The 16,148-nt window shown below is 62.9% G+C and overlaps 1 protein-coding gene across 1 annotated transcript in view; it reads left to right on the top strand.

Moving 5' to 3' along the window:
- The window catches only part of RABL6 (RAB, member RAS oncogene family like 6), a 35,734-nt gene that overhangs the window by 6,144 nt on the left and 13,442 nt on the right, over positions 1-16,148 (top strand). Inside the window, exons 2-4 of the mRNA XM_062207236.1 lie at positions 11,556-11,807; positions 13,557-13,604; positions 15,841-15,893. Of these exons, the coding sequence (XP_062063220.1) occupies positions 11,556-11,807; positions 13,557-13,604; positions 15,841-15,893 (353 nt within the window). The remainder of the gene's footprint in view (positions 1-11,555; positions 11,808-13,556; positions 13,605-15,840; positions 15,894-16,148) is intronic.

Genomic DNA, 16,148 nt, shown 5'->3' with positions numbered 1-16,148 from the left:
AAGAAAATGAGGGGCCAGCCCTGGTGTAGCGAGTGAAGCCACTGCCTGCGGCGCCGCATCCCCTGCGGGCGCCAGTTCAAGTCCCGAGCGCTCCACTCTGCTCCCTGCTGATGCAGCTGGGAAAGCGCTTGGGCCCCTGCACCCGCGTGGGAGACCTGGGAGAAGCTCCTGGCTCCTGGCCTTGTCCTGGCCAGCCCTGGCTATTGCAGGCACCTGGGGAGTGAGCCAGCGATGGAAGACCTCTCTGTAAGACAAAGGGCATGCACCGCTTTCCCTCCACTCCCTCTCTCCCTCTCTGTACCTCGGCCTTTCAGATAAAATCTGAACAGCCACGGGAGGCAAACACTGAGTGGGGGCCAGAGGCGGGGGTGTCAGCCTGGCGTTGGGCGTCAGCACCCACAGGCACTTGCAGGGTGATGGGCAGCTCTAAAGGGGTGGAGGAACCCACACCCAAGCAGGAGGCGAGGGCTTAAGCAGAGAGGACCTTGGTCCAGAGAGGAGAGACCTGGGGTGAGTGAGGGCAGGGCCTCCTCCAGGCTGAGAGACCCCCGGGGTGAATGAGGGCAGGGTCTCCCTTGAGGGGCTGAGGGGGAGAGAACAGGAGTCCAGGAAATGCCGTGTGCATGAGTTGTTCATTTAAAGCTAAACTCAAGGTTTGGAAGATACAACTAAGGGGAAATCTCAAAGCAGAATGACAGGTGGTAAATGACCTGGAGAAGATGTGAGGTGAGGGGTTCAGAATCCGTGCGGCAGGCATTGCCGGGGTTGGGGGGGGATGGAGGTGCCTGTGAGATGTCGGTGCAGGGCACCAGGCGCGGGCGGTGGCAGAGGCCGCGTGTCCCTGGAAGGGAGACCTGACCCTAGGCTGTCCCCCGGCGGTGGCGCTCACTCTGGGAGCTGGGTGGAGGGACGGGCTTCTCAGCCGAGAGCCAACAAGCTCTGTGGCTCTGACCCAGGAATCTCCCAGCTCTGGGCGGGCAGCGCTGACAGGGTCTGCCGTTGGACCGAAGCCCTGGCTTTCCACACCGAAAACCAGTGCCACTCGCGGTGCACTGGCCTTGCTGGGTCTCCCTGGTGGCAGGTCACCGTGTCAAGCTGTTACCGGCTGCCCAGCTCACTGCTCTCCCTCCTGGCCTCTGTAACGTGATCACAGAGGACGCTGACCTAGGACATAGCCAAGGGGGTGCTCAGTCCCGTCCCTGACTCTGTGGGCGAGCTAGAAGTCCGTGGTCACGGGCACGTCCTGACCGCGCCCGCCCTGTGAGGACAGCTGTGTCCTAGGCGAGGTCAGCGTGGAGGCCACCTGTCTAAGCTGTCTGGAAGTTTGGAAGTAGTTGTGAGACTGTCGCTCCCTCGGTTTGCAGTGCCCACGGCACAGTCACTGTCCGATGGATGTCACGGCAGCCCTCCGAGGCTGTGCCAGGACTAGCAGGGGAACGTGCGTGCCCTGGGGAGCCCGTCAGACGAGAGCCCGATTCTCACCTGCAGATGGCTTTCCGTCAATCACTTAACAGCAAATGAAAACTTAACAAGCAGTTTTAACTGTCAAATACAATTTGTGAAAGCTTTACCAAAAGGACCCATGTCTTATAAAGTTTAAGAGTGCGTGTAGGGGCTGGCGCCGCGGCTCACTAGGCTAATCCTCCGCCTTGCGGCGCCGGCACACCGGGTTCTAGTCCCGGTCGGGGCACCGATCCTGTCCCGGTTGCCCCTCTTCCAGGCCAGCTCTCTGCTGTGGCCAGGGAGTGCAGTGGAGGATGGCCCAAGTGTTTGGGCTCTGCACCCCATGGGAGACCAGGAGAAGCACCTGGCTCCTGCCATCGGAACAGCGCGGTGCGCTGGCCGCAGCGCGCTACCGCGGCGGCCATTGGAGGGTGAACCAACGGCAAAAGGAAGACCTTTCTCTCTGTCTCTCTCTCACTGTCCACTCTGCCTGTCAAAAATAAAAAAATAAAAAAAATAAAAAAAATAAAAAAAAAAAAGAGTGCGTGTAGGGGCCGGCACTGCGGCATCACGGGTAAAGCCGTTGCCTGTCAGGGTCTCGGGCCCGATGCTGGCCCCTGAGCAGCAGGGGCAGCGTGCGCACCCGTGAGTTCTGTGGAAGCAGGAACCGCTTCACTGAGGACGTGTGCAGGCTTGTAAAGCTGACGAAGGACATGCGCAGGAGGGGAGCCATCAGCGGAAAGGCCACGCAGGCACGGGTGGACCACGCACAGGGGCATCTTAAGTAAAGTATAGGGATCACGCACTGTCCATGTGTCCGGAACTAAAGTGGACCTATCCCTGCCGGCGGTCTGATCTTACGTAGCTCGACCACAGCAGCCGCAGACACGCCCCTCGCACTTCCGCCAGGCGCCATGTTGTAATGGAGGTTTCAGACAATGGCCAACAATGGCCTGCAGAGCCGACATCCCGCATGGGCGCTGGTTCTAGTCCCGGCTGCTCCTCTTCCAGTCTAGCTCTCTGCTGTGGCCTGGGAAAGCAGTGGAGGATGGCCCAAGTGCTTGGGCCCCTGCACCCACGTGGGAGACCTGGAGGAAGCTCCTGGCTCCTGGCTTCTTATTGGCCCAGTTCTGGCCGTTGTGGCCATCTGGGGAGTGAACCAGTGGATGGAAGACCCCCTCTTCTGCCTCTCTCTAACTCTGCCTTTCAAATAAATAAATATTTTTTTAAAAAAAAGTACATGTAGTTGGAAATATGTTTTGGATATCTGTCTAACACAAGTGTAACTTGTTTGATCAGCAAACCTAAGCACAAGCATGTCAGTGACTTGAACAGTTTTTGTGTCTTTCTTCCAAGTTTAAAACATGCGATACAGAGGTTTATTTAGGTCACGTGAACCAAAAATGTATTTTGGGTTAACTTAGCAGTTTAAATTTATGAACAATCTTTTCTCTTTAGGCCATTAACACAGAGCTCTTAATAAATGTCTCCACGTGGACATCCATGCTGTAGTATGTGCACACGTGTGGCATGTAACATACATTACAGGACAGAACAGTGAAGCAGTTTCGGTGATAGGTCTTACAATCTGTAACTGTGTTTACTTACCAGTCAGGGAGAAGGGAGGCCCCGCAGAGTCCTCTGTACCGGTGGTCCGGGGCAGGCTCGTGCCTTCAAGAACCCTGGACCCTGAAGCTCGGAGCAGCAGGGTTTGTAAAAGCAAAAGCCACAAGGAGGGAGGGGGATACATGGTGGCTAGGGTCACGCTCACCAGAAGCCTGTGCAAAACTGCTGTCGGTTACCATCGTGACAATGTAAGGTTCGTCCAGGTGCAGCGTGGGACGGACGTAGACCAACGACAGCGTGACCTTAGTCCAGGTGCAGCCTCAGGCAGGGCTGTGTGCCTGAGGGTCAGAGCGGGGTCTCAGGGCTGTTACTGAGGTCAGAGCGGGGTCAGGGCTGTTACTGAGGTCAGAGCGGGGTCAGGGCTGTTACTGAGGTCAGAGCGGGGTCAGGGCTGTTACTGAGGTCAGAGCGGGGTCAGGGCTGTTACTGAGGTCAGAGCGGGGTCAGGGCTGTTACTGAGGTCAGAGCGGGGTCAGGGCTGTTACTGAGGTCAGGGCGGGGTCAGGGCTGTTACTGAGGTCAGAGCGGGGTCTCAGGGCTGTTACTGAGGTCAGAGCGGGGTCAGGGCTGTTACTGAGGTCAGAGCGGGGTCAGGGCTGTTACTGAGGTCAGAGCGGGGTCAGGGCTGTTACTGAGGTCAGAGCGGGGTCTCAGGGCTGTTACTGAGGTCAGAGCGGGGTCAGGGCTGTTACTGAGGTCAGGGCGGGGTCTCGGGGCTGTTACTGAGGTCAGAGCGGGGTCAGGGCTGTTACTGAGGTCAGAGCGGGGTCAGGGCTGTTACTGAGGTCAGAGCGGGGTCAGGGCTGTTACTGAGGTCAGGGCGGGGTCAGGGCTGTTACTGAGGTCAGGGCGGGGTCTCAGGGCTGTTACTGAGGTCAGAGCGGGGTCTCAGGGCTGTTACTGAGGTCAGAGCGGGGTCTCAGGGCTGTTACTGAGGTCAGGGCGGGGTCAGGGCTGTTACTGCGGTCAGAGCGGGGTCTCAGGGCTGTTACTGCGGTCAGAGCGGGGTCAGGGCTGTTACTGAGGTCAGAGCGGGGTCTCAGGGCTGTTACTGAGGTCAGAGCGGGGTCAGGGCTGTTACTGAGGTCAGGGCGGGGTCAGGGCTGTTACTGAGGTCAGAGCGGGGTCTCAGGGCTGTTACTGAGGTCAGAGCGGGGTCTCAGGGCTGTTACTGAGGTCAGAGCGGGGTCAGGGCTGTTACTGAGGTCAGAGCGGGGTCAGGGCTGTTACTGAGGTCAGGGCGGGGTCTCAGGGCTGTTACTGAGGTCAGAGCGGGGTCAGGGCTGGTACTGAGGTCAGAGCGGGGTCAGTGCTGTTACTGAGGTCAGGGCGGTGTCAGGGCTGTTACTGAGGTCAGAGCGGGGTCAGGGCTGTTACTGAGGTCAGGGCGGGGTCAGGGCTGTTACTGAGGTCAGAGCGGGGTCTCAGGGCTGTTACTGAGGTCAGAGCGGGGTCAGGGCTGTTACTGAGGTCAGAGCGGGGTCTCAGGGCTGTTACTGAGGTCAGAGCGGGGTCAGGGCTGTTACTGAGGTCAGAGCAGGGTCAGGGCTGTTACTGAGGTCAGAGCGGGGTCTCAGTGCTGTTACTGAGGTCAGAGCGGGGTCAGGGCTGTTACTGAGGTCAGGGCGGGGTCAGGGCTGTTACTGAGGTCAGAGCGGGGTCTCAGGGCTGTTACTGAGGTCAGAGCGGGGTCAGGGCTGTTACTGAGGTCAGAGCGGGGTCAGGGCTGTTACTGAGGTCAGAGCGGGGTCAGGGCTGTTACTGAGGTCAGAGCGGGGTCTCAGGGCTGTTACTGAGGTCAGAGCGGGGTCAGGGCTGTTACTGAGGTCAGAGCGGGGTCAGGGCTGTTACTGAGGTCAGGGCGGGGTCAGGGCTGTTACTGAGGTCAGAGCGGGGTCTCAGTGCTGTTACTGAGGTCAGAGCGGGGTCAGGGCTGTTACTGAGGTCAGAGCGGGGTCAGGGCTGTTACTGAGGTCAGAGCGGGGTCAGGGCTGTTACTGAGGTCAGAGCGGGGTCAGGGCTGTTACTGAGGTCAGAGCGGGGTCAGGGCTGTTACTGAGGTCAGGGCGGGGTCAGTGCTGTTACTGAGGTCAGAGCGGGGTCAGTGCTGTTACTGAGGTCAGGGCGGGGTCAGGGCTGTTACTGAGGTCAGAGCGGGGTCAGGGCTGTTACTGAGGTCAGAGCGGGGTCAGGGCTGTTACTGAGGTCAGAGCGGGGTCAGGGCTGGTACTGAGGTCACAGCGGGGTCAGGGCTGTTACTGAGGTCAGAGCGGGGTCTCAGGGCTGTTACTGAGGTCAGAGCGGGGTCAGGGCTGTTACTGAGGTCAGAGCGGGGTCAGGGCTGTTACTGAGGTCAGGGCGGGGTCAGGGCTGTTACTGAGGTCAGAGCGGGGTCAGGGCTGTTACTGAGGTCAGGGCGGGGTCAGGGCTGTTACTGAGGTCAGAGCGGGGTCAGTGCTGTTACTGAGGTCAGGGCGGGGTCAGGGCTGTTACTGAGGTCAGAGCGGGGTCAGGGCTGTTACTGAGGTCAGAGCGGGGTCAGGGCTGTTACTGAGGTCAGGGCGGGGTCAGGGCTGTTACTGAGGTCAGAGCGGGGTCAGGGCTGTTACTGAGGTCAGAGCGGGGTCAGGGCTGTTACTGAGGTCAGAGCAGGGTCAGGGCTGTTACTGAGGTCAGAGCGGGGTCAGGGCTGTTACTGAGGTCAGAGCGGGGTCAGGGCTGTTACTGAGGTCAGAGCGGGGTCAGGGCTGTTACTGAGGTCAGAGCGGGGTCTCAGGGCTGTTACTGAGGTCAGGGCGGGGTCAGGGCTGTTACTGAGGTCAGAGCGGGGTCTCAGGGCTGTTACTGAGGTCAGGGCGGGGTCAGGGCTGTTACTGAGGTCAGAGCGGGGTCAGGGCTGTTACTGAGGTCAGAGCGGGGTCAGGGCTGTTACTGAGGTCAGGGCGGGGTCAGGGCTGTTACTGAGGTCAGAGCGGGGTCTCAGTGCTGTTACTGAGGTCAGAGCGGGGTCTCAGTGCTGTTACTGAGGTCAGAGCGGGGTCAGGGCTGTTACTGAGGGTCAGAGCGGGGTCTCAGTGCTGTTACTGAGGTCAGAGCGGGGTCAGGGCTGTTACTGAGGTCAGAGCGGGGTCTCAGTGCTGTTACTGAGGTCAGAGCGGGGTCAGGGCTGTTACTGAGGTCAGAGCGGGGTCTCAGTGCTGTTACTGAGGTCAGAGCGGGGTCAGGGCTGTTACTGAGGTCAGAGCGGGGTCAGGGCTGGTACTGAGGTCAGGGCGGGGTCAGGGCTGTTACTGAGGTCAGGGCGGGGTCAGGGCTGTTACTGAGGTCAGAGCGGGGTCAGGGCTGTTACTGAGGTCAGGGCGGGGTCAGGGCTGTTACTGAGGTCAGGGCGGGGTCAGGGCTGTTACTGAGGTCAGGGCGGGGTCAGGGCTGTTAATGAGGTCAGAGCGGGGTCTCAGGGCTGTTACTGAGGTCAGAGCGGGGTCAGGGCTGTTACTGAGGTCAGAGCGGGGTCAGGGCTGTTACAGAGGTCAGAGCGGGGTCTCAGTGCTGTTACTGAGGTCAGGGCGGGGTCAGGGCTGTTACTGAGGTCAGGGCGGGGTCAGGGCTGTTAATGAGGTCAGAGCGGGGTCTCAGGGCTGTTACTGAGGTCAGAGCGGGGTCAGGGCTGTTACTGAGGTCAGAGCGGGGTCAGGGCTGTTACTGAGGTCAGAGCGGGGTCTCAGTGCTGTTACTGAGGTCAGAGCGGGGTCAGGGCTGTTACTGAGGTCAGAGCGGGGTCAGGGCTGGTACTGAGGTCAGGGCGGGGTCAGGGCTGTTACTGAGGTCAGGGCGGGGTCAGGGCTGTTACTGAGGTCAGAGCGGGGTCTCAGGGCTGTTACTGAGGTCAGAGCGGGGTCAGGGCTGTTACTGAGGTCAGAGCGGGGTCAGGGCTGTTACTGAGGTCAGAGCGGGGTCTCAGGGCTGTTACTGAGGTCAGAGCGGGGTCAGGGCTGTTACTGAGGTCAGAGCGGGGTCAGGGCTGTTACTGAGGTCAGAGCGGGGTCAGGGCTGTTACTGAGGTCAGAGCGGGGTCAGGGCTGTTACTGAGGTCAGAGCGGGGTCTCAGGGCTGTTACTGAGGTCAGAGCGGGGTCTCAGGGCTGTTACTGAGGTCAGGGCGGGGTCAGGGCTGTTACTGAGGTCAGAGTGGGGTCTCAGGGCTGTTACTGAGGTCAGGGCGGGGTCAGGGCTGTTACTGAGGTCAGAGCGGGGTCTCGGGCAGGGGTGCTTTCTCACGACGGAGTCTCAGGTCCACTTCGTCTGCACGTTTGTAGGAGGTCCAGTCCATTGCCTGGGACAGGGGCCGGGGCAGGTCAATGGTAAATACACAGGAAATCTGGCAGTGCCCGCAGGGTGACCTTCCTAGGGGCCCAGTGCTGTGGTGCAGTGGTCACGCTGCCGCCCACGTCACCGGCAGCCCACCCGGGCACTCTCCGCCTCCGCTCCCCTCCAGCTCCCTGTGAACGGCGATAAAGCAGCAGAAGGTGGCCCAGTGCTTGGGTCCCCGCACCCACGTGCGAACCCAGATGGCGCTCCTGGCCCAGCCCCGGCTGTTGTGGCCATTTGGGGAGTAAACTAGCAGATGGAAGACCTCTGTCTCTCCTGTAACTCTGCTTTGCAAATAAATAAATCTTTCTTTAAAAAAAAAAGAGAAAAAGGGCCGGCGCTGTGGCTTAACAGGCTAATCCTCCACCTTGCGGCGCCGGCACACCGGGTTCTAGTCCCGGTTGGGGCGCTGGATTCTGTCCCGGTTGCCCCTCTTCCAGGCGAGCTCTCTGCTGTGGCCCAGGAAGGCAGTGGAGGATGGTCCAAGTGCTTGGGCCCTGCACCCGCATGGCAGACCAGGAGAGGCACCTGGCTCCTGCCTTCGGATCAGCACGATGCGCCGGCCGCAGCGGCCATTGGAGGGTGAACCAACGGCAAAGAGGAAGACCTTTCTCTCTGTCTCTCTCTCTCACTATCCACTCTGCCTGTCAAAAAAAAAAGAGAGAAAAAGGTTGTTAACTTGGAGGAAGATAAGCGGCCAAGTAGTGTAACTCCAAGGGGGTGGGGAGAGCGTCCCAGTGAGCACAGTGGCCACTGTCACCCCAACCTCGCTGCGCCCAGAGTGGCCTGACCCCCCCATCACCCCAACCTCACTGCTACGGGGTGGCCTGACCCCCGTCACCCCGACCTCACTGCTATGGGGTAGCCTGACCCCCGTTACCCCAACCTCGCCACGCACAGGGTGGCCTGACCCCTGTCACCCCGACCTCACTGCTACGGGGTGGCCTGACCCCCCGTCACCCTGACCTTGCTGCCACAGGGTGGCCTGACCCCCGTCACCCCAACCTCGCCACGCACAGGGTGGCCTGACCCCCGTCACCCTGACCTCACTGCTACGGGGTGGCCTGACCCCCGTCACCCCAACCTCACCACGCACAGGGTGGCCTGAACCCCGTCACCCTGACCTCACTGCTACGGGGTGGCCTGACCTCCCATTACACTGGACCCCGGCGAGGTCCAGGGTTGTAGGGAGGTAACAAGGCAGAGATGAGCGAATAGTGGTCCGGAATCTGCTCACTGAGACAAAACAGATGTTGTTAGAGCGAAAGGCGTGTGAGAGGCGGGGTCCGTGGAGAGCGTTTTAATCATCACTTGAGGTGCAGCGTGCGCACCCCCCACTGGCTCACCCTGCAGACACCCACGGTGGCCATGCTGGCTCCGAGCCGGGGGCCAGCTGCTGAGCCCTGGTCTCCCAGGTGAGTGGCAGGTGCCCAGTGGCTCGAGCCATCCCTGCTGCCATGGCAGGTCGCTGGAGTCGCACGCGGCTGTGGACGTGGGCATCCGGGCTGCCGGGCCAAGCGCCTGCCCCTGGTCCCAGCTGGCCTGGTCTGACGTGAGGGCGGGAAGAACGGACAGCTGCTCTCCGGGGAAGCTGTTTTGTTTCTTTTGTTCCTGGTTTAATGAGCTCCTCCGGAATCCAAACACCAGTTAGTGGGTGGACTCCACTGGCGGAGCAGGGCCCGAGCCGCGGTGCGCTCTGAGAGCCTGCGCTGCTGCCCGTGTCTCTCCCCCTCCCTGGTGTCTGGGTCCCGCGAGATGCTGCGGAGTTCCACGCCGCGGGTGCCGGTTCTCGTGGAGGTGGCGTGACGTGTGGTGTGTTCCACGCTGGGAGGAGGTGGGTCACGGCGGCGGACCACGGCTCAGCGCTCAGGAACACCACCCTCTTGCCCCGAGGTCCCGGGGGACGAGGCTGGCCCCGTGAGGACGAGGCTGGCCCGCAGTTCCTCACGTGCTGACTCAGGGCTTTTGGCCGTGGCTGCGCAGCTCCCGAGGGACATGGGTGGGATGGGATGGAGGCATTTGGCGAAGCGCGGCCACCCTGGTGCCGCCATTCTTGTCGCCGCCAACTGGTTCCGTGACGGAGCCAGCACCTTCTCCTCGAGCCTGGGCTTGGGAGCCGCGTGCTTCCTCCTGCACCTGTTCCTGGGGCCATGGCAGAGCGGGAGTATCCGCGTTCCCTCTCACCGGGACGGGCTCGTGGCTGCAGCGGGGCTTCCCCTTCTGGGCTTCTTACCTGCGAGGTTCTGCCTTGCCGCGGGCACGATCGGCTTCCTTGGCCGGAGATTTCTTCGACGTCCGCTTTGGAGCTGGAGCTTTTCACCCGCCATCTGGCAGGACAGGAAAGGGGGAAACTAACTCCTCTCTGGGCGTGGCCGGAGTTAAAGCACTGGAAGTCACACAGAAGGACATCGATCCAGCACAGCAAACTCTGACTTGGAAAGACTTTGTTTCAAACGGTTTAAAAGGCATGGAGGGCCGGCGCCGCGACTCACTAGGCTAACCCTCCACCTGTGGCGCCAGCACACCGGGTTCTAGTCCCGGTTGGGGCGCCAGATTCTGTCCCGGTTGCCCCTCTTCCAGGCCAGCTCTCTGCTGTGGCCTGGGAGTGCAGTGGAGGATGGCCCAAGTGCTTGGGCCCTGCACCCCATGGGAGACCAGGAGAAGCACCTGGCTCCTGCCATCGGATCAGTGCGGTGCGCCGGCCGCAGCGGCCATTGGAGGGTGAACCAACGGCAAAGGAAGACCTTTCGTTCTCTCTCTCACTGTCCACTCTGCCTGTCGGGGAAAAAAAAAAAAGGCATGGAGGGGCCAGTGCTGTGGTGTGGCAGGTGAAGCCTGCAGTGCCTGCATCCCATATGGGCGCTGGTTCAAGTCCCAGCCGCTCCTCTTCCGATCCAGCTCTCTGCTGTGGCCTGGGAAAGCAGAGGAAGATGGCCCAAGTGCTGGGGCCCCTGCACCCACGTGGGAGACCTGGAAGAAGCTTCTGGTTTCTGGCTTTGGATCAGCACAGCTCCGGCCATTACAGCCAATTGGGGAGTGAACCAGCGGATGGAAGACCTCTCTCTCTCGCTCGCTCTCTCTCTCTTGCTTGCTCACTCTCTCTCTCTCTGCCTTTCCTTCTGTGTGTAATTCTGCCTTTTAAATAAACAAATAAATCTTAAAAAAAAAAAAAGTGTGGAAAATTAGAAGAGACTGAAGCCTGGCCCGGGCTGTGTATGAGTGGTGTCCTCCCGCGCTCTCTGGAAGTCGGTGTGGCGTGGGGCCGCGTCCGGCATGGCGGTGCAGGTGTCCCGTGGGACCCCCTCGTCCCATCTCAAGCTCCAGCTTTCTGAGGTGCAGAGCCCGGAGGCAGCCACGATGGCTCAGGCAGGAGGTGTGGGCTGCCTCTGCGACACCTGGCCCAGCCCAGCTGCCCTGGCCCTGTCCGCCCAGTTCATTGAGCAGCGGTACTAGCGGAAATAAGACCCCGGAGGCCGTGAGGCCCTTGAGCTCCTGCCTGGCCTGTCCCTGTCTGTGCCCTTCCTGCTGCTGTGAGGGCTCCGTGGGGCATAGCCACGTGGGGTTCTGCAGCTGGGCCCACCTCCGAAGACGTTCTCTTCCTGCCCTGAGGGGTGGCCCCCCGACCCTGTGCTTTCCTGAGGCACCAGGCGTGGCCCGCCCGCCCCTCGCGGTCACGGGGCGCCGTCTCAGGCGTGGCCCGCCCGCCCCTCGCGGTCACGGGGCGCCGTCTCAGGCCAGTGCGGAAAGCCCGGCAGTCTGCAAACTCGTGTGCCGAAAGTGCCAGGCCCACGGCAGCCACACCTGCCCTGAGCCAGGCTCCCCCAGGGGCACGGTCTGGCCCAGCAGGCCTCCGTCCACCGTGGAGGACGCCCTCCTGGGCCACTGTGCTTCCCTCGGCTCCTGCCCGTTGTCAGGAACCCTGGCGACAGCAGCCCGGCCACCTGCCCGCCAGGCCGGACTCTGGGCTCTCGCACCTGACGCGTCTTCCTCTCTTTGCCCCAGTGAAAATCGTGATCCGGGGAGACAGGAACACGGGCAAGACAGCGCTGTGGCACCGGCTGCAGGGCAGGCCGGACTCTGGGCTCTCGCACCTGACGCGTCTTCCTCTCTTTGCCCCAGTGAAAATCGTGATCCGGGGAGACAGGAACACGGGCAAGACGGCGCTGTGGCACCGGCTGCAGGGCAGGCCGGACTCTGGGCTCTCGCACCTGACGCGTCTTCCTCTCTTTGCCCCAGTGAAAATCGTGATCCGGGGAGACAGGAACACGGGCAAGACGGCGCTGTGGCACCGGCTGCAGGGCCGGCCGTTCGTGGAGGAGTACATCCCCACGCAGGAGATCCAAGTCACCAGCATCCACTGGAGCTACAAGAGTGAGTGCGGGGCTCCCACGCCGCCGGGCACTTGGAGCTGCTGTTGGGTCCTGGGAGCCCCTCTAAGCGAGGGGACGCGGGCCATGGCGCCCCAGCTGCAGCACACCCTGGGGCTCCCCGTGTGCACAGGGCCTGGGCGCCAGACCCAGCCCAGCCCCCTGCCCACCCTCCCCGCAGGGGGCGCCCTTCCCTGCTGGTGATGCGACGTCCGAGTCACTGCTGGCAGAGGGCCGTGGCCGGGCAGGTGCACTGGGGGAGGGTGTGTGCGGGGAGCACCTGGGAGCAGCAGGTGCCCGTGCTCTCAAGGCTCCCAGATGGCGCCAGCTCCCAGGGAAGCGGCGAAGCCGTGAGCGTGTGCAGAGCGTGTGTGAAGCCGTGTGTGTGAAGCCGTGAGCGTGTGAAGCCGTGAGCGTGTGTGAAGCCGTGAGCATGTGCAGAGTATGTGTGAAGCCGTGAGCGTGTGTGAAGCCGTGAGCGTGTGCAGAGCGTGTGAAGCCATGAGCGTGTGTGAAGCCATGAGCGTGTGTGAAGCCGTGAGCGTGTGTGAAGCCGTGAGCATGTGCAGAGCGTGTGTGAAGCCGTGAGCGCGTGCAGAGCGTGTGTGAAGCCGTGAGCGTGTGCAGAGCGTGTGTGAAGCCGTGAGCGTGTGCAGAGCGTGTGAAGCCATGAGCGTGTGTGAAGCCATGAGCGTGTGTGAAGCCGTGAGCATGTGTGAAGCCGCGAGCGTGTGCAGAGCGTGTGTGAAGCCGTGAGCGCGTGCAGAGTGTGTGTGAAGCCGTGAGCGCGTGCAGAGCGTGTGTGAAGCCGTGAGCGCGTGCAGAGCGTGTGTGAAGCCGTGAGCGTGTGTGAAGCCGTGAGCGTGTGTGAAGCCGTGAGCGCGTGTGAAGCCGTGAGCGTGTGTGAAGCCGTGAGCGCGTGCAGAGCGTGTGTGAAGCCATGAACGTGTGTGAAGCCGTGAGCGTGTGTGAAGCCGTGTGTGTGTGAAGCCGTGAGCGTGTGCAGGAAGCTGTCTGGTTGGAGCCGAGGCTGGTGCGGCCAAAGCCCCGCGTGCCCCTGAGCTCCAGGGCACCTGGATGCTGGCAGCTGGGCTGGAGCCGGCATCCCGGGAGCTCCCTCGGCACCCGGCGCACCACAGAGGCGCAGGGGCTCGGCTCTCGAGACGAGTGAGAGCAGTGGTGACCGATCGTGACAGAAGGTGGCCGTGGCCGTGGGTGCGTGGCGGGGCCTGTGGAGCAGTCCTGGGCCAGCTCCCCTTCCGCCTGTGCTGGGGGCTGACGGGAGCCTCTGGGCCCTGCCCCTGCACAGCCGTCACTTGCATTCCACCCCCCAAAGTGCAGCGTAGGCCCCCTGGGTGGAGAAACGGGGTTGTGAGGAGGTGGCACAGGTGGTCCCGCCACCTTTGCACCCATCCGAGAGGATGGCTGTTTGGGTGCAAGTGACGTGATGGGGCCCAGCCCTGCCTCGCCGTGGGCCTGGCCGGCGCTGCCTTCGGCTAGGAGCATGTGTGGGCAGAGGCCCGTCTCGGTTCAGTCTTGGCTGTCGCTGGTGTGGCCGACACCCCTGAGGCTCTGAGGCCTGCCTCGCACGGTGTCGGGTGCACGGTGGACCTGGCCCTTGGGGGGGGGGCGGTGGTGCCGGGGGACGCCCCAGGGCCCAGTGAGGGAGGGCCGGCACCCCCGAGGCTCTGCGAGCCCCTCTGAAACTAGGTGTTCCTTCTGGGCACTGACTTGGGGATCTTCCCCGTTTCAGCCACTGACGACATCGTGAAAGTGGAAGTCTGGGATGTGGTCGACAAAGGTAAGGCCCCTTCTCTGTCCGTAGAAAGCTCACCTCCAGCCGGGGCCGGGGTCTCGGCCGCTCTCCCTGCGGGGCTCTCAGCACGCTGAAGCCCACTCCGGCACCTGCCACCTGGCCGCGGAGAGATTGGAGTTTGCTACCAGCTGTTCACATCCTGGTCTGGCTCTGGTCTGTGGCAGGGCCGTGGCTGGTCAGCCTCGGCCCCGTGCTGTTTCTGGCATCTGCAGGCTCCGCGTGGCCGAGCCCATGCCCGCAGGCCAGGTGCAGGTGCAGCTGGGTATGCTGCCGGCCCTGCGGCCTATGAGGGCTGTGTTGGTAGCCCTCCGCCCCGGCTATACCTGCGCCACCGCTGTAGCCGGGGCATCAGCCTGCCTGGCAGAGCACCTGTCCGGAGGGCCCTGGGCAGTGAAGGGAAGCCGGATGCAGGGCCTCTTACTTGGTACTGCAGGTTCCCAGCCTGGGCAGCCACGCCCACAGCAGGGGCAGGTGCACACCTGTGCTGGAGACCTGGGCAGGGAGGAAGAGTGAGCGTGGAGGGCGGGGCAGGACACCTGTGGGCCAGTGCCTTTACTGGGCCCCGGCCTCACCCAAGCCGGTCTCCCACGGGGAGTGCCGATCGGGTGTTTAAAGCAGACCAGGCAGGAGTTCCTGGATGTGCGGCGTGGCTGAGGGGAGTCACTGCAGCGTGTGCCGGCCACGCGGGGGGTGGGTTCAGCAGGGCGCATGCCGCTGGTTGGGTTGGGGTCACTGGGAGGCCACAGAGGAACGAGGCGGGGTCGAACTGGAGGCTGTTGGGGGTGGCCGAGGCCTGCCTCTGAACGCTCCGCTCCCGGTCAGAGTGGACAGCGAGGCAGCAGGGTCCCTGGAGCCCACCACAGCTCCCTGGACATCGGACACCCCTGTGGACGGGCGAGGCCCTGGGTCAGAAGGCACACGCCCCTCTATTTATCTGGGGGTGGGAGGGTCGAGCTGGGGGGACACAGCCAGGGCTGGACTCACAGCTGCCCCGTGGCCGGCCTGTCCTGCTGGGCCCGCCTTGGCCACCTGCCTCCCTAGGCTGTGTGCAGCCTGGGCCTGGCCCCCAGCTGTGTTGTCTGCTGGCAGCCGCTGGGCAGCCTCGAGGCCCTGACCCACCCAGCCACCTAGGAAAGAGGTGCCCCTGCTCCCGCGCTCGCCTGCTTTAACCGGGGCTGGGGCCTTGGGCTTGCTGGAGTGAGGGGCCAGTTTCCCGTAGACAGGATTTGCCAGGGTTGGGCCCCTGTTTGGGCTGTAATTTGCATGGTTTCTGCCTAGGGTCAGAGACCCCCGGGGCGTGTATCCACTGACAGCTGGGCAGAGTCCCCTGGCCGCTGGGTGGTCTCCACCGGGAGAGCTTCCCCAGCCAGGCCTCAGCCCCCACTGTGTCCACAGCAGGCGGGGCCCTGGGCTCAAGGTGCCTATTTCCAGTTGGGTAGAGACCCCCTGAAGTGACGGGCAGGGTGGACGCCACGCGCAGCCCCAGGGAGCAGCCGGCGGCCAAGGGCTGCGGCCTAGGGTGAGCTCTCGAGGACGGCAGAGGCGGAGCCCCGGCCTTCACACTGAGAAGCCTCAGGAGGGACGGGGGCCTTTGGAGCAGCCCTGGGAGTTCTTCCTCTGTCCTCCTCCCGTCAGCAGGCTGGGCGGCCATGAAGTGGGCGGAGCAGGCCCCCTGCCAGTCAGCGGGGGTGTTCGGGCCCCTTGGTCAGGCGTGGCTGCGTGTGCACATCGGGGTGTTTCTCGTCTGTGGCTTGCACTGGAGCCCACAAGGCGGTAGGCCGCGCCGTCTGCTCATTCCTGCGCTGTGCAGGTGATACGGGCACGGCAGGGCGCAGGCCTCCTTACTCCCCACCACGGCCTGGCATTCCCCACCCCCATCCCCACTCCTCGCCCAGCCATCCCCAACTGCTCAGGCCAGCCCTGCCCCTTCTCTCGGTCCCGCTGGGGTCAGCTCCCGCCCCCCCCCCCAGGTCAGGAGTTCAAGGTCACGGGGGCATCAGAAGAGCCTTCCCAGGCTTCCTGCTCTCCGGTTCTCCCAGCTGTTGCCCCAGGGGAGCCCCCCACACCTGCTCTCAGCTGGGGGGCCAGCTTGGACCATTTCACTGCCCAGCTGATGGAGCAGGGTCAAGTTCAGAGTGGGAGCTGGGGAGGGACCGAGACCCTCCCTCAGGAATCCTTGGACCTACCAATTCCACCCCAAATTTTCTGGTTCTTTATTAAGGAAAATGCAAAAAACGAGGAGATGGCTTGAAGGTGGAGAACGACCCCCAGGAGGTGAGCCGTGGGCCTGGGCGGGCCTGGGCCCTGGGCCTGGGCCGGCCTGGGCTGTGGGCCTGGGTGAGCCTGGACTGTGAGCCGTGGGCTGTGGGCCTGGGCAGGCCTGGGTGAGCCAGGGCTGTGGGCCTGGGCTGTGGGCCTGGGCCGGCCTGGGCTGTGGGCCTGGGTGAGCCTGGACTGTGAGCTGTGGGCTGTGGGCCTGGGCAAGCCTGGGTGAGTCAGGGCTGTGGGCCTGGGCTGTGGGCCTGGGCG

Source organism: Lepus europaeus, chromosome 12 (genome assembly GCF_033115175.1).
Source record: "Lepus europaeus isolate LE1 chromosome 12, mLepTim1.pri, whole genome shotgun sequence".
Lineage (NCBI taxonomy): Eukaryota > Metazoa > Chordata > Mammalia > Lagomorpha > Leporidae > Lepus > Lepus europaeus.
The sequence above is the reverse complement of the archived record's forward strand: the minus strand, read 5'-3'. Positions and strand labels throughout refer to the sequence as shown.